The sequence below is a fragment of the Aptenodytes forsteri genome, unplaced genomic scaffold, assembly GCF_000699145.1.
Source record: "Aptenodytes forsteri isolate BGI_AS27 unplaced genomic scaffold, ASM69914v1 Scaffold129, whole genome shotgun sequence".
NCBI classification, from domain to species: domain Eukaryota; kingdom Metazoa; phylum Chordata; class Aves; order Sphenisciformes; family Spheniscidae; genus Aptenodytes; species Aptenodytes forsteri.
This window is the reverse complement of record NW_008795033.1, coordinates 293084-317237: the sequence shown is the minus strand read 5'-3', so window position 1 is coordinate 317237 and position 24154 is coordinate 293084. Positions and strand designations below refer to the sequence as shown.

The following is a 24154-nucleotide window of genomic DNA, read 5'->3' as shown; positions in this document are numbered from 1 at the left end:
CCGCTGCCCCCCTACTAATAATTTTTTTTGTGTTTTTGGGGGGGGGGGGGGGTGTCAGTAATAATACAAGTACATCTTCTGGTGCAAATTTGCTTGTTGGCATGAGTGTCTGAACTAATGGGAAATGGTCTCTTTCCCCCCTCAGAAAATATCTTCACTCAGCAGCCCAGTTACTTCAGTGACCTAGACGAAACTCTGCCCACTGTCCTCCAGGTACTGCCTTCCTGCTTGGCCCAGGGCTCGGGTTTTATCTGGACACGTGGCATAGCTTAGAGGGTGGAAGGGAGCAAATGTGGTCATAGGCAGGCAGAATGTAAGCGCTATTGCTTACTTTCTCTAGTTTATGCTAATGTGCATCAGGTAGGTTTTGAACCTTTACCTAAAACTATTACTTGATGACTATTTCCTATGGCCGTCCTTCAGCTTCTGGCCTTCTCTGCAGTTAATCTCAAGGAATTTTCATTAGGCAGTTCAAAAAGTATTCTTCGTGTCCCCCCTCCCAAGCAGGGGAAGCATTGAAACTTAACAAAATAGAGACCGTGAGAGGTAGCTAAGACTTGACATAGTAGAATGGGTTCGTGTTAACGCTGCAGGTTCTCAGGAGTAAATGAGAGTCTGTTGGAAGGGATGCACTGTTGCCATACAAAAGGTATTTAGCACCTCTCCATGTCTAAGCTTCCATTTTTATAAGCAGCTTTTATATTCCCCAGACTGAGTAAGCAGGATTCACGTTTAACCTGAGAAATCAAGGTGCCTTGACATCTTTGTACCCTGAAAATGTCATGTTTATGTCCTCAAAAGGCTCACCTATGTACAAAAATAAACAAACCCAAGATACCGTTTACCCCAAGACAGCTATAATGTCACTTGACTTCTTGAAAGCCCACATTCTTCTCTTTTTCTGTGCATTAAGAAACTGTTAAAGGTAAATCTCAGAGGTGATACCATGTTTAAAAAATATTCTAGGATGCAAGACCAAACCTTTAAATGAATTACTGGGGAGGACAGCAGAGATTCCATTTGCTTTTCGTGATGTACCGTGTCAGAGCAGTTTCTCTGCAGAATACTGGTTTCTTTACTGTGTGTTTTGGTAACCATTGCAGGGTTAATACCTGTGGTGTTTCTCAAGTGTATGGATATAACAGCGCAAAGGAAGATGTGTCATTACTGATCCATAAAACTATTTATGTGCTTACACTGTCACTGAAAGGAGTTGATACCTGTGCAGGTTTAGGAGCTTTACATGCCCTGTAGAAGAGTAATATTAACCCCAAGTATGCGCCTTCAGTACCTTTAGCCACCCACTCATGTATCTCTGGGAGGAGGGATTGACAAATCTCTCAAGGTGCAAATGTAGAGGAGTTGCTTTTAAGCTGGTCCTACACCAAAGGTTGTCAGCAATCCGGAACCTAATTCTATCGGCTTCTCCCCGGATTCTTTGTTTGTAAACGAGAGCCACAAAATCTGTCCTGCTAACCTCAGGGGATAGGGCAGGAAGGCTTTGGGACTAGCTCGTAAGCAGGAGGTGGTGTTAACTTCCCAGTTGTCTCACTACTCCCTTGCAAATAGGGATCCTGGGTGGCCTCCCAGCGCTGGCCTTGTTGGCAGATTTTTCTCACGTAGCTAAGGATTTGGATTAGCTGCAATCCCTGTCTCGGCGCCACAACCGTAGGCAGCTGCACTTAAATTACTTGCAAGTTGCAAGGAGTTTCAGAAGTGCAGTGTGGCCCTTCCTGCTGCAGCCTGCAAGAGCCTGTTGCAGCTTTCATCTTACACAGCTCCGTGCTGTATGGAAATAGTCCCCTATTGCATACGTGATCATAGCAGTGATTGTTGACAAGATAAAGCATGTCCCACTGCTTTCTCCTGTCTCTTTTAACACTGTGGTGTTCTCTTGATTTAGGTGTTCAACAATATTTTGCATAAGTGTGGTTTGCAGTGTGAAGGAGCCTCTGCTGAGCCCCAGAAATTGGAAGAAAAAGTAAATGTGACTCCGGGGAACATGCCCCTCCAGGTAGAACTGTTGCTCCTTGCACTTTACTGTTTGTAGTCCTGCAGGCTGAACAGTCCATGGAGCAGCGAGACCGCAGAGGGTCATTCTGTTCCCAAATACCGGTGGCTCATACAGCACATGATTCCATGTCATTGTTTCACTGTTTGTCATACGACTTGATGATAAAGCCTTTCCACCATGAGCTGGTTGCTTTGCTCGTGTGCATTTCAACCATATCCATTGTATCGTGGGTTCTTTTTAAACCTGGCATCTTTTTCGCTTAACCAGCTTGTAAGTAATGTAACAGAGTATCTGACAGGGATCAGAGTTGGCTTTTTTTTTTCCTTCAGAAATGCTTAACAACGGTGTACTTTAACTGTAGTTAATTAAGAGGGGTTTTTTTGCTGGGTGCTATACAAAGACAGGCCCCATGTCAGTGGTCTTCTACAAAATCTTAGACATACAGTTTGTGTGTGGGAGTTGTTACAGCTACCCTGGAAATGCATCTCGCACTGAAATGGACCACTGAAATCATCCCTTTAACTCCTGTATTACTGCTGTGCAGTGCTTCCAGCTAATGGGGAAGAATACTATATGTGGCAGATATGTTGAGGACAAAGCCACTGTCCGAAACAGGATATGCTGAGGATTCTCGTAATTTCACAGAACCTTTAATGGGAGTGAGCAGTTGGGATTGCATGGTAGATCTTTAAAGGACAGAAGTTTTAGTAGAGATGTTGTCTCTGCCTCTAGAGCCAGTAACATGTAACATGATTGACTGATAGCAGACTCTCTTTGTGCAGTCAGGAAAAAGGCTTGGTCTGAACACGGTGCGTCCCTGTTAGTGAGTTATACTATGTTCCTAGGAAAACTTGTCTGGCTTTTCTCTCAGTAATTGCTCTTTCTCTCTCAGGAGCTGAAGGATCTTGTGCTGTACTTATGCGACACTTGCACGACACTCTGGGCGTTTCTTGATGTCTTCCCATTGGCTTGCCAGACCTTCCAAAAACATGAGTTTTGTTACAGGTACATCTTGGACTGCAGACAGAGCTTGTCTTGGCAAAGTAAAAATACTGAATGCGCTGCTGTGTCCTGTCCCAGTCCCTTCATCGTTAAAAGAGTAGACAGATTTAATGCAATAGAGACGGCTAGGTTCACACTGACAGAAAAATAAATAAATGAACATAGGGACGTCTAGAGTTTGTCTGTTATATGTTCACCTTTGTCAATCTGTGAGTGATCCTAGAGCCAGGCAACCATGACAATTTCAAAACCCGGCTAAACAGTACTCGGCGTGCTTTGGAAAGGGTGGAGAGGGATAAGCAGAAAAGAGTTGTGGACAAAAAGAGCTTCCTGCTGTAGGACCCGAAGCAAGGGAAGTAGAAAGTATTTCAGAGTCCATCAGGGTCTGAAAATAAACATTTTTGTTTGATGTTCTGCCTAAATGTTATGTTAGAGCATATTATTGAGGTTTGGCAAAAGCTGAGTGCCTGGGAGAAGATGACAAGCCAGCACTGTCACAGCTGGGCTGACTGCTAATTCCCTGTCCAACTCTGGATTGCAGTGGCGATGAGTCAGGATGGTCTCAAGGACCAGACAGCAGAGCGTGTTCCCACAGAGGCTGCAAGTCCCTGAGCGGCACTTACCCAGCTTGCTCCAGGCATTTTAAGCCCCCAGATCATCTTGTAGAGTCTTGCTGTAACAGCCTTTGTTTAGGACCAAGTGAACTGTTAATTTATTGTCCTTATTTCCCCTGTTCTGTTTGCTTGTTAGTGTGAACGAACACACGTTGGCGTTTTGCTTTTGTTTCCAATCGTGTTGCAGACCTCTGAAGTCTTACAGCTGCCAGTGGTTTATGGACCACAGGCTGAGTAATGCTGCCCTGTGCAGGGTGCGTAGGTTTCTGTCCTCTTTGGATGTTGTCATCGAGTTGGTTATTGAAAGAAGAGCAGATTGGTGGACTGCTGGTGGCTGTTTGGATTGGCAAGCGGCACTGCTTACATGCTTGGTTACTCGGAGGAGGAAAGCCTTTTGCTTTTAATTCTACTGTTGATGTCAGAGATGTGCTAAAATAGTCTTGATCTCTGTGCAGTGGGACAACAGCAACGTTTTCGTTACTTCTCAATATGGACTAATGACTGGGTCTTTGGAGTGTGGGGAGGGAAAGCTGATTTACGTGTCATCTTTTTGGAACCTCTGCGAGTCTGAATCAATCTGCTGGCACTTGCTAATTTCTCTCGCTGACTGAAAGTTATCAACCAGCTTCTGCTACATTTGCCTCTAGGATACTCATTTAACATGTTTGGCTCTTAATGAGAGACAGGGACATAATGTTCCTAATGGAGCCTCTGCTCGTCAGTTCAGCTTGGTTTTTGTGCAAAGTGCTGTAAACCATTATTTGTACCATCTAGCTACTCGGGAAGTGGTACTGGCTGTTATTCTGTGAGGGCATTTCTCCACGTCTCTCGGTGCTCTATCTCTGAAGGAAAGGGTCTGTGTGGGCTGCCTGGCACGTAAAACGTGAAACTGGACCAAACCAACTTTCTTTGTTTCCTCCCTGCCCCATCCCATTGAAACATCCTCTTAGGCTTTCTGCATATTGGATACCTTCATCTAAATGCCCACCTAGAGCAGAGCTGAGTAGCAAAGACCAGTGAGACTTTATTGGAAATCATAGCCTGTTTCATAGCCAGGTTTTAGCATACAGCAAGATAGGGCCATAAGGATATTGGAGTGGGAGGGAGCGTTTCGGGTTGGACTCGAGCATATCAGCTCTTTGCAGACTGCAGATTTGTGTTTGGGATGTTTCTCGGTTGGGCAGATTGTTCTCCTGTTCAGTAGCGTGATACTTTTCAAATGCATTTCTTTGCCTACATCTTCAGAGACACCTTGATGGTTTCCTTAGAGTGCTGCTCTTTTGTCTGTTGCATATTTGCTTGCTTGTGTTTCAGGGAACAAACAACAAAATGGGGTAATGCTAATGAGTACTGCTAGTGAGGAGAATTTAATGAAATTAACCACTTGATTTGTCTTTTAGCAAATGATTTTTGAAACCTCAGTTGACAGTTACTGTTTTGTTGCCCCTTTCTACAGATTAGCTTCGTTTTATGAATTGGCAATTCCTGAGCTGGAATCTGCAATTAAGAAGAGGCATTATGAGGATAGCAGGTGAAAATGTCTGCAAAGGCTTGCATTTTCTTTTCAATAAAAGTCTCCCAGGACTTAGTTAAAAATTCACTTCATGCTGCTTTACCCATCTCCGTGGAGTCTTTCTATCTCTTTTTTTTTTATGCTGCTTCAAAGAACTCTGAAGAGATGGCTTTTCTAATTCCAAATTTTCCTGGGCAGTGGGGTGACTAATGGTTTCTTTCACTGCTGTCTAAGAAGAAACTTGATGGGAGATGCATTTAAATTGTAACAAAGTGTAAAAGCACGAATTATATCTCTGTGTATAGATTGGTCTCATTTTAAAGCGCAGACTATGCTGGTACAGTTGAGATATCACGCGTCTAGCTGTTGGGACCACTGGTGATTGAGACCAACTTTGTTTAGAGCATGGATTTTTCCTTGATGAGAATGAAATGGCTCTAATCTGGTCCTTGCAGCAAAGAAATGATTCTGCTAATGAAATTCCTCCTCTGGAGGGATAACTCTGGAGTAAAGATGTGTTAAAGATTCAGATTTCTTGTGCTGACACCAACAGTGTTCTTTTACTCTCTCTGAAGTGTTTTTGCTGATTTGTGGAGGAGAATTTCACATTCCAGGAAGAAGATGATAGAAGCTTTTCACATCCTAATAAACCAAGTCTGTCTGCAGCCCATCTTAGAAAGCAGGTATTGGCACTTGGGCTCTGTGGTACTAGCCAGTTATTTGATTGCCATTGTGGGGGAGATTGTTTCCTCATTTTCAGATTTACTGGAGGAATTGAACAGATACTGTTGTTTGTGTTGGGGTCGTAGCCAATGACTTTGGCTGAGATCAGAAGCCTGTTGTCCTGCACAGCAGGAATGTCCCAGATGAAGCTGTATGATCCAGAACTGGTGTGGTGAGCTGTGTGTTGACCCCACTAAAGTGGGATAAGGCTGTGGTCCAACAAGCTTTCTAACCTCGGTTTATGGCTAAGTTGTAAATTCTAATGCTGTGTGTAGACACCTTGACTGAGACACCACAGTGAAAGCAATGCAGTGTTATAGATCACTGAAAACAGTCGTTTTAAATCTAGATACTGGTGCCTTTAGCTATTTCTACCCCCACTCCTGTTGTGAAAATTGTTAACCGATAGCTCTGTGAATAGTCTGAAAATGAAGGCAAGTGTAACTACTCTTATTTTAAAATAGAGAAATGAAGTGAAATGGCCCAAAATCATGCTGCATACTGGGGACAGAGCCAAGAACCTGGATCGTGATTGGAAAGCCAGTGCTGTCTTGGGCTGGTCTCTCTTTGCCTGTACTTGTCACAGGTTTCGTAGCTTGCTGGTCTCTGTGGCTCCCTTTCTGCTTGAATATTTTCCCTCGTTTGATATCAGGAGCGTTGTCCAAGAAGATGAGGAGGGTCTGTTGGGGTACCTTATGAGAGGCCTGGATTTGCTTCCTTGACTTCCTCTGTGATCTGGACTAAATCACCCAGTCTGTCTGTGCTATAAGTCCAATCCTTAAAGGAGCAATAGTAGCCTTGTCTTACCCTTGCTTACCTGAGTATTGCCTTTCAGTACCCACCGGAATATGGAAAGTATAAAGGAACCAGAGAGTGTGATGTGTTCAGATTCCACGGTATTAAGGACTATATATACTTCAGAGGTAGTGAAGGACAGCTCCAGACACTCATTGCCAGTTTGATGAGAGCTGAGGCTACTGTGAAAACAGTATGTCTGGCTTCTAGGGAAATACCTTTTTCTTAGCACTGGTCTGCTGCAGAGGGCCTTCTGTCTTGCCGTGAGACTTGATGCATTAGCAGCAATGGGAGGTTTAGGTGTTATAACAGAAAGGTTGCAGTAGGAGTTTGCTTGGCGTATGTTCTTACATAGGTGAGTACATGTTTTCTGGGAGGTTCACTGGTATAATCCCAAGACATATAATAAAAGTGCAATTACAAACGCGCTACACACCCTTTTCTGCTTATTGCAAGTCTGAGGCACCAAACTATGATTTGTAAAGTCATAAGTCCTGTAATTCTTAACAGTGATACAGCTTTAGATCTAGCTGGCTGAAATGTTTGCTGAAGCCATAAAAGAAACTTGTTTCCATTTGACCCTTTGCTCCTGTGAAAGCCAAAAAGTGGACTGAAATCTGTTTTCAAGTGGGATTTTCCCTTGATGTATGAACGTGACTAGTTTGGCTAGTGAGGCAGAATGTGGAGATTGTGCAATGCGGTAGGCTTACCACTGAGTTTTTCACTCTGTTGTGCCATTGTTTTCTGCAGCTGTGAGAACATTCAGCCTTTTATTGAGGAATTTCTACAGATCTTCACTTCGGTGCTTCAGGAAAGGAGGTGAGTGTGGCTGAAAGGGACCCAAGGGGAGGGTCAGATTGCCTTCCTCTTCCATTCTTTACGACAGAATTGCCTGAGACGTTATTATGAGGCGTTAAGATGCATTTGGGAGTTAGAAATCATTCCAACTAGTTGGGAGAACTGCTGTGAGAGGATTTTAGACTGCAGTACGGACTTTATTGTAAAGGTGAGGAGGATGTTGCATGACACTGGAGGATGAAAGCCTGGATTAAAGAGAGTGAAGAATAACAAAGTGAAGGATGGCAATTTAGCCATTAGCTACCTTGACAAGTTAGGCTATTATTACTAATCTGTGCTTTTCAGCTGGGGTGACCAGACTAGAAAGGTATTAAGTGCTAATGCTGAAGATGCGAAGCGAATTAAGTGGCAGAACTGGGACTTCGATCTTGTCCTCCTGACGATGCTGTCATTCTGATCATGTTCAAGTCATAAACCGTATTTTCTCTGTCATGCAGCACTGGGTTACAGGTCTCAACGTCATGAGGAGTGTTGCAGCTGGCTCTGGCCTGGGGAGAAGTGTTGCTGCAGTATAATGGGGGCAAAATCAGACATGGCAGCCCATGCTGGAATTCAGTATTGGGTGAGAGGTTGTACGTGTTCCTACCTGAGCAGTGAGGAAGTCGAAGTGGCATAGCAGGGATGGTAGTGTGACAGGTCTGCTGGTAATTTATTCTTGAGTTTGACTGATTAAACTTGCTTCTGCGTTTTTAGATTTCTCCGTGACTATGATGAGCTGTTTCCTGTTGAGGATGATGTCAGTCTGCTTCAGCAAGCATCCTCCACACTGTATCCTTTGCCGTCACCTTGGGGTTTTGCAGACCCGGCTGCTCTTAGATTCCTTGACGCCAGTGGCATTTCCAGTGTTGCTGCCTCTGGTTAAGCTGCATGACTGGCAGTGAGTGACGGAAAGTTTTCTCTTGAAAAAAAAGGGGGGAAGTTAATGTAGGCACAGGCTTGGGAGTCCCTGAAAATTGCACAGTGGCTTCCAGGTGAGGTCTGAATATGTGCATCTAGAAATGTCCTTAACGCTGTCCTCTTAGAGATGAGACCAGGACAGCCTATATCCTCCAAGCAGTGGAAAGTGCGTGGGAAGGGGTAGACAGGAAAAAAGCACAAGTCATTAAAGATCCAACACCACCAGCAGCATCTAATGGTGCATCAGCAATAGCGGAGAGCGCTGCCGAGGACGTGGAAGAGCTCGGGGCTGCATATGCATCAGAGGATGAGGTGCGTAGGGCTGTGTGGATAGGACTGGGTTCTGCTCTCTCTGTCCTTACTTCACGCGTCTGTGAAGAGAGGATTGGTTTGCTCGGTTTTGGGGATTACCTGAGATTGTCTCATTTCTTACCTTTGCTAGATTTCAGTGCAGCCCCATGTGCCTTGTGAAATGAGAAACAAAGCTACGCCTGAAACCCGGCTTTATCTTTGAGCAAATTGCTTCTAACTCCCCTTGGCTTGGGTTTCCTGTTGCTGTGGTTAATTTAAATACTGTGCTTCATCACTGTAGTTCATGTGCGTATTTTTTAAATGCACAGCTCATATGTTATTTGAGGAAGGGATTCTCCAGAGTATCCTTGCTGACCTCTTCTTTTGACTTCAGTCTTTGACTTCTTTGTGTTTAAATTCTGATAACCCAGACTGCTCCCTTCCCTTTCTTAGTGTGCGTACCTGCAGTCCCTCAGCTGCTGTCTCTTTCCAGTAACGCCACCGATTCTGTTTGGTACATGTAGTGTGCCGGTGCAGCTGCTGCGCCCGTTGTCAAGGTGTCAGGCGTGGAGCTGGACTCTCTGATCTCTCAAGTGAAAGACCTGCTGCCAGACCTTGGTGAGGGCTTCATCCTGGCCTGCCTGGAAGAGTACAGTTACAACGCGGAGCAAGTGATCAACAACATTCTGGAAGATAAACTGGTGCCATACTTGGATAAGCTGGACCGAACAATGCAAAGGTGTGGGACAGCTTCTGGCACTGCTTTGATGCCTTTTGTTTTTTCGTTTGTGGGTTATCATTTAACATCGTTCTTATTGAAGGTTAGACACTTGTAGAGCTCTAAGAAGTTGCATGTGCATTTTCTTGAGGTAGATAGCTGCAGTGAGAGCTTCTCATCGCCATCTGCCACTAGCTTTCTGCTCTCGTCGTGTCCCTGCAGAGGACTGGAACATTCACTCTTCAGCATTTCAGTAGAGCAGATGCTGGGTCGTGTTTTGTGACGGGGGAACAAAAATACTTGTACATTAAACACTCAAATAAGAACCGTTAAAACGCCATCATGGGGACGTGGGCTTAGCCTGGGCTAGGCAATAGAACGTGGTGTCTTCAAAAGTTATTTTGCTGCAGAGGACAGGGCCATAAGTGTTAAAATCCCAGCTGTCCTGCAGGAAAGGGCATCTTCAAAGGAACTAGTTCAGCTGAAATTCAACCTGCGGGGTCAAATACGGTATTTGAAAGGCTGTTGTTTTGCGATTGAAGATAAACCAGAGAGAAATTGGAAATGGCAATTTAGATTCATTTTTATCTACCCTTTGACGAACTTGCCAGGCTTTTGCTTGCTTCTCTGGGTTGTACGTGGGATGTAGGGTTTATAGCTGGCAGTGGAATTGAGTTGGTTTAGTTTGTCTGCAGCTGCTAGCATGTGTTTGTGCTGCAACAGCAGTTTCTAACTGAGTGTCAGGATGTGAATGTGCTGTTTGTTCACATTGCATGGAGGAACGGGCAGACTGTCTGATTGTTGCATTAAAAAAGGAAGGCATCTTTATCAGAAAAATGATGTAAAAAAAAATCTTAGTTTTGCAACAATCTTCATGCTCTCACAGTCAGATCTGCTGACTTTGGCACAAATGATGCGGGGTGGGCTTTTGGAAGGGTTGTTTTTCTCTGCAAAGCCAGCAGTTACAGAAGATAGGGCTGGATTTTTTCTTCCTGACTCTTGCATCTTGAAACAAAACTGTCAGTTCAATAGCAAATGTAGAATTTTGATCACTGCTGATTTCAGAAGTGAGCACAGCAGCGTTTTCAGATGCCCAGCTGAGCTAACAGCACCAACAAAATGAATGTTAAAATAATGGTCTTTTGACTTATAAGTTGAACAAACGTAAACCTGGAACCCTGAGAGAGAATTAAGGAACCATACGGAGATAAATATCCTGAAATCAACAGCGGCAAATTATTGGAATTTTTTCCAGCATGTAATTCATCATACTTAGTGTTTGGCTTTATTGAGTCACTCTTTTGAGACCAGGCAGTCTGTTGAATATTCCATGCTCCTGTACAGTTTTACTTACTCTTAAACGCTCTTTTGAGACCAGGCAGTCTGTTGAATATTCCATGTTCCTGTACAGTTCCTGTACAGTTTTACTTACTCTTAAATGAAGAGAAGAATTTTCTTTTTGCTTTCTGTAAGTTGCTTTTTTTTACCCAACAAAGATCAGCTTTGAAAACTGTGCCTTTTATCTTAGACCAATGCCATGTAGTGGTCGTGCACGTACTATAGCGCATCTGTGGAATGAAGGAATAGCAATCTGTGACCCAGTCAGCCAGCACCACAAAGAGGATCTTGGCATGCTGTGGATGACTTTGAGACTGACAAAGAATAAACCAAGGTCTTAGGAAGGAGAGGACTTGGTCTTCCTTAGTTCACCGTTGTTTTTATTCTATTTTTTTTTTAACAGACAGCTGAAGCCAGACCCTACTCCTCTAGTCACTTCTCGCTATAATGTTTTCCAGAATGATGAGTTTGATGTTTTCAGTAGGGATTCAGTGGATGTTTCTCGGATACAAAAAGGCAAGCGGTGAGTATTGTGTGCCCTTAATTAACCCTGTCTGTCAGGTGGAATAAATATCTGTGAACCCGCAAATTTATTTCTTTTACAAACCTCCTGCAGGCATTTGTTGGCAGGAGGTAAGGCTTATCAAAAATGTTTCCCACCTGTTTCTTCTGCTTCTCTGGGAAAGTAAAATGAAATATTATTAGGAGGTTGGTTTCAGTTAGTGTTTTTCCTAATTGGCTTTCCCCTGTATGCTGCTAGAGTTTGCTCTGCCAAGCTCGTTTGTGATGTCGGGCTCTTGCTTCTTGGTCTTAATGTTAAACTTGTACTGAACAACAAACCTTGAAAAGCAACCATCTCTACGAGCCTGGGATTGTGACTCAGAACTGAGAATAAATAATGATTTGGTTTAGATCCAAGTGAAGCTTCAACTTCCATCTACTTCAAAATCTGATAACGCTCAGTGGCTTAGACTACTTTTGTTGTTCCTGCTGCTCTAAGCTTCCTGCAGAAGGGCATTTCCTTTGCTTTCCGCCTAGCTTGGCGTGTTAGGCCAAATTTAGGTTAGGGCATTGTCCTGCTGGCTCCCATTGATGTCAACTGTATCTCTATAACATGGTTGATTTGTTTCAGATTCTTTTTACACACTTTCTCTAACCAGCCACGTCTGATCTTTATGTTGGTATGTATTTACACAGAACGTAAATAGAAGTCTGGCTGGAGATTGAGCCACATGACCTTGGGAGCTCCCAGTTAAGGTTTTGGTTGCAAAGCTGCATCAAACTCTCAGGAGAAAAACACTTTTGTCCCAAAGTCCAGTTTCAGCAGCAGTGCTATAGTGCTTATATTGGCTCAGCTAGGCAAGAAAATAATTTCTTTTCTCTCTGGCCAAGACAATGATTCTCAAAGCGTCCATAGCTAAGAATTCACAGGCACGATCTCTCTCCTTTCTCCTCATCGTGTTGCCTTGCTCAGAGTGCAGGCAGGCACCTTGTCAGCAGGAGCCTTGTCCACAGGCGCGCTCGGTTATCTCCCACCTCCCCAAAGTTTTGCACATGTGGGTGGCTGCTGCAGCGGCCGGACAAGGCCGGAGAGCACTGTCTGAGTTCAGCACAGTGCATCCAGCGTATGGAATAACCCTGCTGGGAGCTCCCTCTGCAGATCACTTACAGAGCTTTGAAAACCCGTCTCTGAGCTGGGTTGTGGGACTCTGCTCTCATGGCATTGCCCTCCGGCTGCTGCCAGGGAGGCTGTGTCTTCTCTCCAGTGGTAACATCGCTCCTTGAGAAAGCTGTCATCTCTTCTGCCGTACTGTTACGTGACCTCTTGGGATTATCCTCTTACTGCTGCTGTTCCTGGTGTCTCTTGGCCTCCCTCAGGCTACGTCTTCATTTCAAAACAGTTCTTCTTACACTGAGAACTCTCTCTCTCTGCAGGACTCAGACGCGTTATTTATGTTTTGAGTGGTTTTTAAAACCTGGAGGGTAACTAGCTGGGATCAGCAATGTACACCCTATGCCTAAAGCTGACCATATCTAACTAAATTAAAGGATAACCTATAGTACCTTGCTCTCCAGAATTTAATGTTCAGAACTCCATAAATATGAAGAGCGTGTCCTTTCAGCACTAAAAGTGCAACTTCCTCAGTAGTCCTCGTTCCACAAGCAAGAAACCTGATGCTTTACCCAAGCGTCTGGGTAACAGGGTTCTCCTAGCCTAGTTTGAGATCTGCTTTGGATTTGAATTGTATCGATATATCTTTTTTTTTTTTTTTTTTCCCCCCCCTCCTCCTTCTTAAAATCTTTTGCTCACCAAATTCTGCTTGTGTTTAGAGTGGTGTTGCTGCCCCAGCATGATGTCGCAGTAGTGCTTCAAGAGCCAGATCAGGTTGGGTCCCATTGCACTAGCTGCTCTGCTGGTAAGCGTAAGCAGTCTGGGGCAGGGACTGTTAATGTGAAGGAGAAAGCCACGCCAGGATGAGGAGAGAAACAAGCATGAGGAAACGCACACACTGGCATATACGTGATTCTTTGCTGATCCTGAAAAGTGATCTCATCTGCCTCTGCCTGTCCAGCCGTAATTGCTAGCTGAATCTGTCTCTTGAAGTCAGAGCATGTCCTGAACACCACGGGACTAGAGGAGTTCCCACTGTTTTTCCTGGAATTGGTGCCTGAAACGCTTCATTGCAGCTCTTCTGCAGTCATCAGACCAGCTCAACAGGCAACAATTATCAAATGCTTAGTTCAGTCTCATGCCGAATACCAGCAGAAGATGTTATCCCAGCCTAGGTATGTGCGAACTAACCACGTGCTTTGGAGGGCATTTTGCAGCTAAATGCAGGCATGTAACAGAGTGAGTCACGTCAGAGAGGGGAACCACATCTATCTGTAATGTTACTTTGTTCTGAGATTCTTAATGAAAATCAGGCTGCTTAGATCGCTTCCCCACTGCTTGCTAGTATGTCACATAAGTCTATTCTTGAGTCACTGACAGTCTGCCCTGGACGGGTTCTTTCTCTGGTAATATCCAGATGCCAAATAGATCACTGATGCATGTTCCTCCTGGACTTTGAGGGCTGTAAGTTGTTCGGCGAGTACTTGACAGTGGAATCCCTTGCTCCTTTGCTGTAAGCATATACTTGGCTTACGTTATGAAAAATGGGACTTCAGAGTTTATGCTTGTGCAGCTTGAGACACAGCATCTCGGTGGCTGCTTTTTAAAACCTCTGCCAAAATTCTATTTCTTGGTCTTCCCTCCTTTAAAATGACTATAATTTACTTGCCTCCTAAACTTTAAAAAAAAATTGTACGTTCAGTGCTTTGAGATAGGTTGGATCAGAATCGCCAGTCTACTCTGTTTCGTTCTTTTCATCCTTAGTTGTGCTTATTCTAATCCTTACTTGCTGCACTGGTAATTTTTTGGCTCTCCCCATCTACATTCCTATTTTGCATCTCACGTTTGTAAGCTGAGGTTCTTGACTATGGGAACGTACACGTCCGTGCAGCAGTTACTCTAATGCAGCCCTGGTCCATGATTTGCAGCTCTGCGTGCTACCGCAGTGAGATGATACTGCAGCATGGTGTTAGAGGGCACTCTGGGCCTTGCAGAGCCATCTCATAGACTGGAGTCTTAGCCCGAACAGCTTGCCATTCAAGATTCATGGGACTCCTTGTGTTATTTGGATCTTGGCCAAATTTCAGCTTGAATATAATTGCATTTGGCCTCCTGTAAAAGCTTCCTTTCTGTCTCAAATGGCAGTGGCGGTCTCCAATTCCTGTTCTTATCTGCTGTGTAATCTTGCTGGGCTTCTGTTTAAAAATGACTTTGTTCCAAGCCAGGAGTGGCTGTTTTTAGTAGCCAGACAAACAGCCCTGTTATAATCGGAGGGGAAATAGGTAGGCTTAAGTAGTGCTCGTGGAGTTTGAGATGAGACTTCTGTCGCTTCAGCTTCCACTTACTAACAGGAAAAAAAGTAACTTATAGAGAAGATTTTTACACTGCCTTTCTGTGTCTGCCTCTCCGTTTCCGTGCTGTGGAGTGCAGGAGGGAGAAGGACACGACCAGGAGTTTGCTGAATGACAAACGCCTGGTTGCTGAGCAGAAGGAGCGCTACAGCCAGTACAGCGTGATTGTGGAGGAGATTCCAGTGCAGCAAGGAGAAGCTCAGCTCTACAAGGAGGACTATGAGGACGAGTACGACGACACTTATGATGGAAACCAAGTGGGGGCAAATGATGCTGACTCGGATGATGAGCTGATCAGTAGGAGGTAGGTGCTGTGGCTTCAGTGAATGGCAGGATGATGAGCATCGCCTGCTAGAGTTGTCTGGCTGGCACAAACCTGTTCAACGCTGGGGTTTGGCTCTGTTCCTCAATGAGGACGTTCTTGCTTCAAACCACCCCTTTTCCTGCTGCTGCTGCTTTCTCTGTAACGTGCAAGGAGGGAGACTTGGGTCTCTCTTCCCCTGTTGGTAGGGAGTGTTGCCATGGCATGCGCCCAGGATGTTCTCGGGCTTCCACTTTCTGTGTCTGCAGGACTCAGCCGTTGCCTCAACTAACCAACAAATCTAAGAGGGGAATTCGCCATTGTGTTGAAACTTGCACTCAGCAGTGCTTCTGCTTATAGAAAACTATCCTGCAGCGGGGGAAAATGGGCTATCTTGAATCATGAGGATTGAGTGTAGCTGGGCAACGTAAAATGGCTGGTTAGCAAAGGAAAACTTCAAAATTTGGAAAACTGTACAACCGGACTTCTCCTTCCTAATCCCCTCTGACATCTCGGCGTGCTGACACCTGGAATTCAGTCTGTGATGACTGCACAGCACTCTCCACAATGACTTGACAGCTGGAGGCAACTAGCTTTTAGGAAGCAAAGGGTTAGTTTGGGATGGGGGTTGTAGAATATTTATTTTAGAAATAAGAGCTAGTGATAGAAAACACGTGTTAAAAGCTGGTTTAACATTTCTGAAAGTGGCCTTTTAAATTCTGATGTGTTATGAAGATGTCACTGTTTCTAACCTCAAACCAAAATGCATCTTTGGGATTCCTTTGTCCCTCTTGTTGTGGGTTTTGGGTTTTTTTCCCCTCCTGAAGCATGGTGAGGCTTCAATTTAAATCCTTTTTGTAGTTTGCCTGTAACAGTGTGGCACTCGGGTCTTTTCCCCTATTTCAGGTGCTCACTGCTCCTAGAGAGGCAGTTGGAACAATTAGTGAATGTTTCTGCTGAAAACTAGATCTATAGGTTTGAAGTAACAAAGGCTTTTTTGGTTTTACATTTATTTCTTTGACAGTGGAATGGTGGATCTGAATTCCGATAGAATTTAAGCACGTGCACACATATAGATACATATTAAAGAAGAGCTATAGGCATGTGGTAAATTCTGCCTCCGGTCCTTTGCTGCTCTGCTGTGCAGGGTGATTCATAAAGCTTTGATGGATTTCTCCAAGCATTTCCCCCTGTATGAAACTGGGGCACAGCAATGAAACTGGGGCTCTGTGGATAACCACTGACCAGTCATAGAGGTTTTGGAGCATAGCACTTTCTGAGCATTAATGTTTCTGTCTGAGTTTGAGCTTGAGGTTTGAGGGTTTGTCTTTGTACAATAGATGCTCCCTGACTGGTGAGCTAAAGCCTAGCAAAGTATACCCCTTACTAATGCCTCGTGGCTGTGCCTGGACCCCCTTCTCCCAGAGGAAGCAGTTGTTTCCTTGGAGAAATTCCTTGTGAGGTTTCAGGTTTTTCCTGACCTGTTCCTTTTTTTAAACTATTATTATTTTCAGTAACAACTTCATAGTGAACATTCCCCAGTGAAGAACATGTGTTCGTTAATTGCCCATAGTAAATGTGTCATTAGTTACTGCGTGTCGTCTTCTTTTTCTGAAGGAAAAAAAACAAGTCCATGAAATGTGTAGATTCTCATATTTGAAAGATAGGATGCAAACCAAAAAGGATATGCTGTTCAGTGAAACGTTTGTGGCTGTACTGTCTTCATTGCTGACTGTTTGTGTCTTAATTCTCAGGCCATTCACAATTCCTCAGGTCTTGAGACCTAAAGGACAGGAGGAAGGACAGGAGGAAGAGGAAGAGGATGAAGAGGAGGAGGAGGAAGCTGAAAAGGAAAGAACAAAGGTGACATTTAGTTTGTGGGTGGAGTTGCATTAAGATTTACCATGTGTCTTACCTGCTTCACCTGCAGAGTGATGTGGAGCAGATTTCCTCTTTCAGAGAGTGAATGTTTTATCATGGAGACTGAGCTGCCTTTCAGAGTGGCTACTTCTGCGGTCTGCTGGACTGTGAAATGTCCCCCGAGTACAGCTATCCACTGCTCCCTAGGCTAACCATACTGGAGCAATGACACTTACTCCGCTAGGCTAACCATACTGGAGCAATGACACTCCATGGAGAGGTTTAATCTCCTTTATTCCATAGACAGATGATGCCGGCAGAACACTTTGAGGGTCACCGACGCTCTGTTGTCATGGATATACTGGAAATAGTGACATTGGTGTTGCTGGCAGAGGTAGGATGTGGGAAGAAGTCTCAGTCAGGTTTTCTGCCAGGTTTTGTGTTTAGAGTCAGACGCCAATCCTGCTGGCTCAGCCAAGAAGAGATAATGAACAATGAATTGACTCTGCTCCATGGTCCAACAGAATCACCTCCTGCTCTAGCTTTTTGCATGATGCTGATGAGTTTACTGACCTCTTTCCTTCCTTCTCGTGGTAGGACCACTTTGTGCAGGACCCAGCTGTACTGCGGGAGAGAGCTGAAGCCAGGCGGCTGGCTTACCTTGCGAGGAAGGGGTAAGTAAGCATCTCCCTCTGCAGGGTGAAACCGTGGCTCTGCAGTTAGCAGGTGTTTTGCTGCTGACTGCAATTGTTGAGGCTACACCTGTTCCTTGACATTCCTGTACATCAAGGTCACTACCGGTGTGGTGGTAACTTCCTCGCCCAACTTTTACTTCACTGCCGGTTGTTCTGTACCATCAAATGGGTAGGCATGTCCCTTTATCGTAAGCAGCAGAACCCTGTGCAAGATAGGATCTTGGAGAGCACAGCTTCCCGGAGCTTGAACAGCTCCCACAGGGATTTCAGGACAGTTAACAGCTGGCTTTCACTGACTGACTCAGTGCGTAGAAGGGGACAGTCATTGTGTGGCTAATGCTGATGCTCAGCTATTGCAGAAGCCCTGCAGAGCTGGGGTGAGCCGAGGCTCAAGGCCCGACGGCTGAACTCCTCACACCTGGTTGTTTCTCGGGATCGGTCTGGTTTGTCCCCCAAGCGGGCAGTGTGCTTGTTGTGATGTCCTTTTTCTGTGTGCTCCAGGCACAAGCACGACAGCTCTGCTGTTGTTGGGAATGTGAAGGGCCACGGGCAGAACCGGGAGACAGTGCAGGAACGAAGGAGGAAGGAAGCAAACAAAAGCACAAGAGCTAACCATAATCGACGAGTCATGGCTGACAGAAAGCGGAATAAAGGCATGATTCCTTCCTGAAAGACTCAGCGCAGGTGTTGCATCATCCCCAGTCCTCTGCTTAGGAGGAGGCAGTTGTGCTCCGTTCCCTCGGCACTCCCTTTGCTCAGGGGACTGGATGTCGTGGTTCAATACCTGGCACTTCAGCTCATGCGGAATCGCACGCCCTGTGGGAGGGCTGCCCGTTCACAGAAAGGAACTGCCCTCCAGGCAGACCCTGACCGCTCTTCAGTTCATAGAGGGACGTGTGTATGACGGTGGGCTGCACCGCGAGGCATCGGACAGGCTGCACCAGCCATTCGTTTCCTTTTGTACTATTTATAATTCTGAGAATTTTATTTTCGTACTGGCTCCTTGCACCCTCTCCGCAACTCAAGCGGGCTTCCAGGCCATGCAGCGGGCAGCTCTGAGAGCAGGGCTTCCCTGGAACAGCCCTCACAGCTTTCTGCTCCACTGAAATGCCTTATCCTGAAGTGCAACTTGAAGGTTGATAGGGAAATGCTCAGGCCATTCCCGTTGCCGACAGACACACAGGAGTTCAGGTGAATAAGACCTTATCATAAATTTCTGTCCCTTGAGTGAGGCGTGTGAAAACAGATTGTGCAAATAAATTATTTAAATCTTTTAGTTGGTGGTTTAGGCTCTTACGAACCGTATTGATCTTTAACTTGGAGGAACCTCAACAAGCCTTTTGATGTGCTGTATCTGCAGGCAGTGAAATTCAGTTGCTGTTTTGTGTTGGTTTAGTGTGATGAGATCAAGCCACAGCCACCGAGGCTAAAGATACCTGAAAATCAGGATCAAGGCGTCCTAAGCAAGATGACGGCAGTATGGAAATCAGAGTTGAAGGCAGCAGGGTCAGAGTCCCTGGGGAGCTGCCTCCCCAGTAACCACTTGTCACGCTCTGTGACGCAGACCTGCCCCGATCATCACGTTTGCTGTTGGGAAGGCTGGGAGTTAATAGTAAACAGCAGTTTGTAGCTGCTGAAAGGACGTTCCCTACGCAGGGAGACGCACAAATTACTGAGTGTACTTTGTAACCTGTTTGTGAGGTGTTCAGATGCCACGGCGATGGCCGCTACACTGTGCCTAGGCGAGCCTGGAGTGTCTGCCAGCAGCTGGTGATAAAACTGTTCCAGTTGCTGTTGTCACGGAGCATTAGCATGTTTTTTGGAGTGCTGTCCCTATTGTGAAGGTGAACTTTACCAGGTAAACAATTAGGCTTTGCTTGGTTAGCATTAGCATGTTTTTTGGAGTGCTGTCCCCATCGTGAAGGTGAACTTTCAGGTAAACAATTAGGCTTTGCTTGGTTATCTGCTCGGAGTGCCATCTCCCCACCACCACGCTCTCTGGGTTTTTTTGGTTTGTTTTTTTTCCTAGTACTGCAAAGGTGCCTGTGGTTGTCATCCGCGTGCTGAGACAATTAGCGGTGGGTTACGTAGTGTTAGAGCTACTGTTCCAGGGTAAACCTAGTGCTGCCTTCCCGCTTCCGAACGCCGCAGAAGGAGCGCTTTGGTAATAAGCTCTGTAGGCACGTCCGTCGCTGCCTAGTTTTACGCAGAGGGCGGGGACTCGGGGGCTGTGTGGTTAGCGCTGCTGCCGAACGCCGCTGTGCTGGGGCTGCTTTCGGAAAGTGTAGGAATGGCTGTCGCCGCTATGCAAATAGAATGAAGTCCTGAGTGCTCCGAGGACAAGATTTTTTCCTTGCATATCAGTACTGCCCACCCCCTAATTGGGGTGCTCAGATGCCACGGTGATGGCCGCTACACTGTGCCTGGGCGAGCCTGGAGTGTCTGCCAGCAGCTGGTGATAAAACTGTTCCAGTTGCTGTTGTCACGGAGCATTAGCATGTTTTTTGGAGTGCTGTCCCTATTGTGAAGGTGAACTTTACCAGGTAAACAATTAGGCTTTGCTTGGTTATCTGCTCGGAGTGCCATCTCCCCACCACCACGCTCTCTGGGTTTTTTTGGTTTGTTTTTTTTCCTAGTACTGCAAAGGTGCCTGTGGTTGTCATCCGCGTGCTGAGACAATTAGCGGTGGGTTACGTAGTGTTAGAGCTACTGTTCCAGGGTAAACCTAGTGCTGCCTTCCCGCTTCCGAACGCCGCAGAAGGAGCGCTTTGGTAATAAGCTCTGTAGGCACGTCCGTCGCTGCCTAGTTTTACGCAGAGGGCGGGGACTCGGGGGCTGTGTGGTTAGCGCTGCTGCCGAACGCCGCTGTGCTGGGGCTGCTTTCGGAAAGTGTAGGAATGGCTGTCGCCGCTATGCAAATAGAATGAAGTCCTGAGTGCTCCGAGGACAAGATTTTTTCCTTGCATATCAGTACTGCCCAAACCCCCTAATGACAAGGCATAAGAAAAAGGGAATTACATTTACCAACTTCCCCAAATCCAGTCAAGGGAAATCACCTGCTAGGATAACTAACTCTCTGCTCTCCTATAGCTACTGTTCGCTGGACTAATAGCTTCATTTACTTTCTGCCAGTCCGCTACAACGCTGTCTCCCCCTTCCTAATACTGTGTTCATCTTCAGCTCTTGCTTCTAAGAAGCTGCAAATCTCTATCACCCGCTCAGCGTAGCGTGAAGCTATCAGCACTGCAGACAGAGCTGGCACTACAACAGGCAGTCTTACGCTGTACAAGATTATCCCAAGAAAGCTTAAACCGTTCCTCTTAAGCATCTCTATAAAAGCACAGCTGGGACTGTGAAAGCTGTAGTTGGTTTTTTTGCTCAAGAAACACAAGCACAATGTTTTTTAAGTCCTCTTTGTGTTCTTAATGTTTTACTCCTGACACCTATCTGCAAACCCAATAAAGCTTCTTTCATTAGCACTGGCTCTAATTTGCTCTGCCTCATCCATTGCTTAAAATTCCTCCTTATTAGGGAAAATATAGTGAGGAGGGAGACATGTGGCTTCTGGGCTGGGAAAGGGGGAAGAGCGTGGGAGTCACTCAGCCAGATCTTCCTTCAGCCACCCGAGAGCCCAGAGTAATTAACTGAATCATTACCCCGAACAGCACCAGAATCGCCCTTCCCTGTGAAGAAAGATGTGTTTGAAATGGCCACCAAGAACAGGGGTGGACTCTTCAGTGAAGTTGCTGAGGAGAGAATTACTCCTTCCCCTCCCACAGCCAGCTGCTGGAGCAGAGGCTGGAGCCGCACACCCAGCCCTAGGGCTGAACGCTCCTTGCAGAGCTTAAGTGGTTCCTCTCCCTTCTCAGCAGCTCCCCTTTGATCAGACAGGACGGAGGCAGGCTCGTAGCGTACCACACAAGCCTGACAAGACAGTTCTGCCCCTCGGGCCACTTGAAGAGCCAGAAGGCACAGAAATAGCTAGGAAGGAGATCTACATCCCTTTTCAGTAGGTTTTGGACAAGCTAAAAGCTACACACCGTCCCCATTTTCATCTCGGCAGACTGATGCAGCGCTCGCCTGCAGTAGCTCAGAGGCTCAAAGGGCCAGCGGCGAGGCAGATTCCTCGCTGGTTAAGGCAGGGGTGGCAGCAGCACATGCTGCAGCTGTGAAAGGATGACAGGCACAGAACCAGCACAGTCCTGCATCAAAGATGTAAACGATTTTAAGTCACTTTTCTTTGAACAAGGCTAGAAGAAAGCAGACAGCTCCTTACCCCGCTCTTAAAGTTCTCATCAGGCAGAAGCCAAGGGTAGTGTCAGTAGACCACAGCTGTATAAATGCTTTCAAGTCTTTCAAACCATTTTTAGGACATTGTGATTTCTCACAGTGTCTTGAAGCTAAGGTGTCGGGCCATGTATTTAAGCATTCCCCGTCTCCTAGATAAGGAGAAGTTACAACCAGGCCAAAGGATAAGTCAGGTGAACACACAGGCACGAGACACGGACCAAGAATTTTTTATTTTAACCCAGCAAGTTTGAGTACAGCAGCAGAACTCCTGGAGTCCATCTTGGTTTACATCATATCAGTAGGTGGCTGATACAATTTGGCTCGGAGTTGTTCAATCAGGAATCCCATTTCCATTTTGATATAACCAGTTTCAGGAGACCGAATCCTCTGCAGTGTCTTTTGCCACCCCAGGCTGGATCCCGCTGCTAAGCATTTCAGTCTTCACTTCTCTCATACTTGTGCTTGATGTGTTTCCACAGTTTCTGTATGTAAAACAAACAAACAAACCCCCAAATGGTAATCTTTATCCCAGGACCACTGAAAAGCTGGCTAAAGCTTCACTTTAAAATGCAAGTTATCATGAAACCTGTGTCTGCAACAGGCAACAGCAGGAGGGGAAAGAAGAGTTTGTACGAAAACACATCCACAAGTACTACCAGGGTACACGACGGCGTGGGTACTGTCATCCTGCGCTTCCCCGCTACGCCTGGGCACACCCTGCTCCACAACAGCAACAGTCCCACACAAAGGTTTCAGGAGGAGCAGCTAGACGGCAGCCGAGCAGCCACGAGCCTGCTCTGGGGCCATGAAGCTGCTTTCTGCTGTGGAACAGTTTGTCCTCTTACTGCTTTCTTTGTCCCCTCCACCTTCCCACCCTTCTTTCGGGGCTTAGCGAGAACAGCACCCACCGATGCTGCCATGCCTCAGCTCCCCACGCTCGTCCTGCCCGTGGAGGAGGCGGCGGACGGAGTCCCGTACCCGGGTCTGCAGGACAGGGAAGGCATGCGGGGGGCTCCGCGGCTTTTAGACTAGACGGGGAGGAATCTGCAGACATCCCACTTCCCCTGTTCTCCTACTCTGTGAGCCAGAGATTACTAGAGTATTCCAGTCACATTGCCTCGGCTTCCCACTGAGACTGGAGAAGGCATTTCTGCTCCCGGAGATAGAGGATACACAGAAGAATCCTATTCCAGGCACTGAAATCCGCTGGCACAATGGGGACTGAGGGAAGCGCTGCGCAAGGGCAAGGCGCATGCCGTGCTTTGCTGTTTGTCATAGACAATGCTTTAGATTTTCAAAAAAAGTTAACTTTCTTGGTAATTTGTTTTCAAACCCTCCTTGAGAAAACATTAGCACACAGAAAATTAATGCTACAATTAAAAAAAGGAGCTGAGTGCAAAGCTGAAGTTCAGATGTGATTTTACGTCGGCTTTTAACAACTGACTGTTGCTAAAAAGGAGGAGACAGGGGCCCCGGTCTTGCTCTTACTGTATTTCCTCAGCTCACCCAACCCCCGGTGAGTTACTTCAGGGCGCTGAAGCTGCCGCTTTGTTTGGTATCAGTTTTCAGCTGGTTTCACGACCTGGTTCAGGAGACCAAGGAGCAGCCGTCGCGCTGTCATGTCAGGGAAGGCGCAGGGCAGCACCTCCCAGCATCGGAGCCACTAAGATGACCTGGCTATCCTGTGAAACTGCGCCCCGGGTGCTCCGAGAGACCCGAGGCACATCAGCGCTGCAGGACAGGGAAGAGGACCGCCGCGCTGCAGAAGGGAATGTGCAAAACACTAAGCTTTTTGTGTACTTGGTGCAAGATGGGAACAGCAGCACCTTTTCTTGGGGCACGCGTTGCACCACCTCATCCTGTCCAGGACGCTGTTATATGCCCTGTCCGTGTGACTCAGTGCCCAGGCAGTTGTTACCCCATCACAGCTCTACTTTGAAACAGAAGGACGACTTGACCCATCCCATCTAACGTTCACACCCGAGATGACAGGCTCCGCTGTCCGGTACGGCGCTGCGCGTCCCGGCCACAACTGGGCAGTGCCTGCCCGGTCACCGTTATCCCCTCCCTCTGCTACGGGCAGTTCGCGAAGGACGGAGGGCTACAGACCTACGGAGCGCAAAGAAAGCTCAATCCATTTTAATCTTCCTGCATCTCGCCGTCTTCGATACCTTCTCCCCAGCGGCTCCGCAGCCAGAGAAGCCCAAGAGCACACCGAAGCCCTGACTACCGAGCGCCACGACACCAGCAAAGCCTCCACAGAGGGGGCAGCTGCCGCAAAG

The 24154-nt window shown here is 46.4% G+C and overlaps 1 protein-coding gene across 1 annotated transcript in view; it reads left to right on the top strand.

Moving 5' to 3' along the window:
- The window catches only part of ASCC2 (activating signal cointegrator 1 complex subunit 2), a 27606-nt gene extending 8207 nt beyond the window's left edge, over positions 1-19399 (top strand). The window contains exons 6-19 of the mRNA XM_009276352.2: positions 146-213; positions 1904-2014; positions 2907-3019; positions 5087-5161; positions 5719-5826; positions 7412-7480; positions 8213-8287; positions 8542-8728; positions 9232-9446; positions 11167-11286; positions 14806-15030; positions 16782-16890; positions 17485-17561; positions 18084-19399. Of these exons, the coding sequence (XP_009274627.1) occupies positions 146-213; positions 1904-2014; positions 2907-3019; positions 5087-5161; positions 5719-5826; positions 7412-7480; positions 8213-8287; positions 8542-8728; positions 9232-9446; positions 11167-11286; positions 14806-15030; positions 16782-16890; positions 17485-17561; positions 18084-18252 (1721 nt within the window). The 3' untranslated portion in view covers positions 18253-19399. The remainder of the gene's footprint in view (positions 1-145; positions 214-1903; positions 2015-2906; positions 3020-5086; positions 5162-5718; positions 5827-7411; positions 7481-8212; positions 8288-8541; positions 8729-9231; positions 9447-11166; positions 11287-14805; positions 15031-16781; positions 16891-17484; positions 17562-18083) is intronic.
- The last annotated feature ends 4755 nt before the right edge of the window (positions 19400-24154 follow it).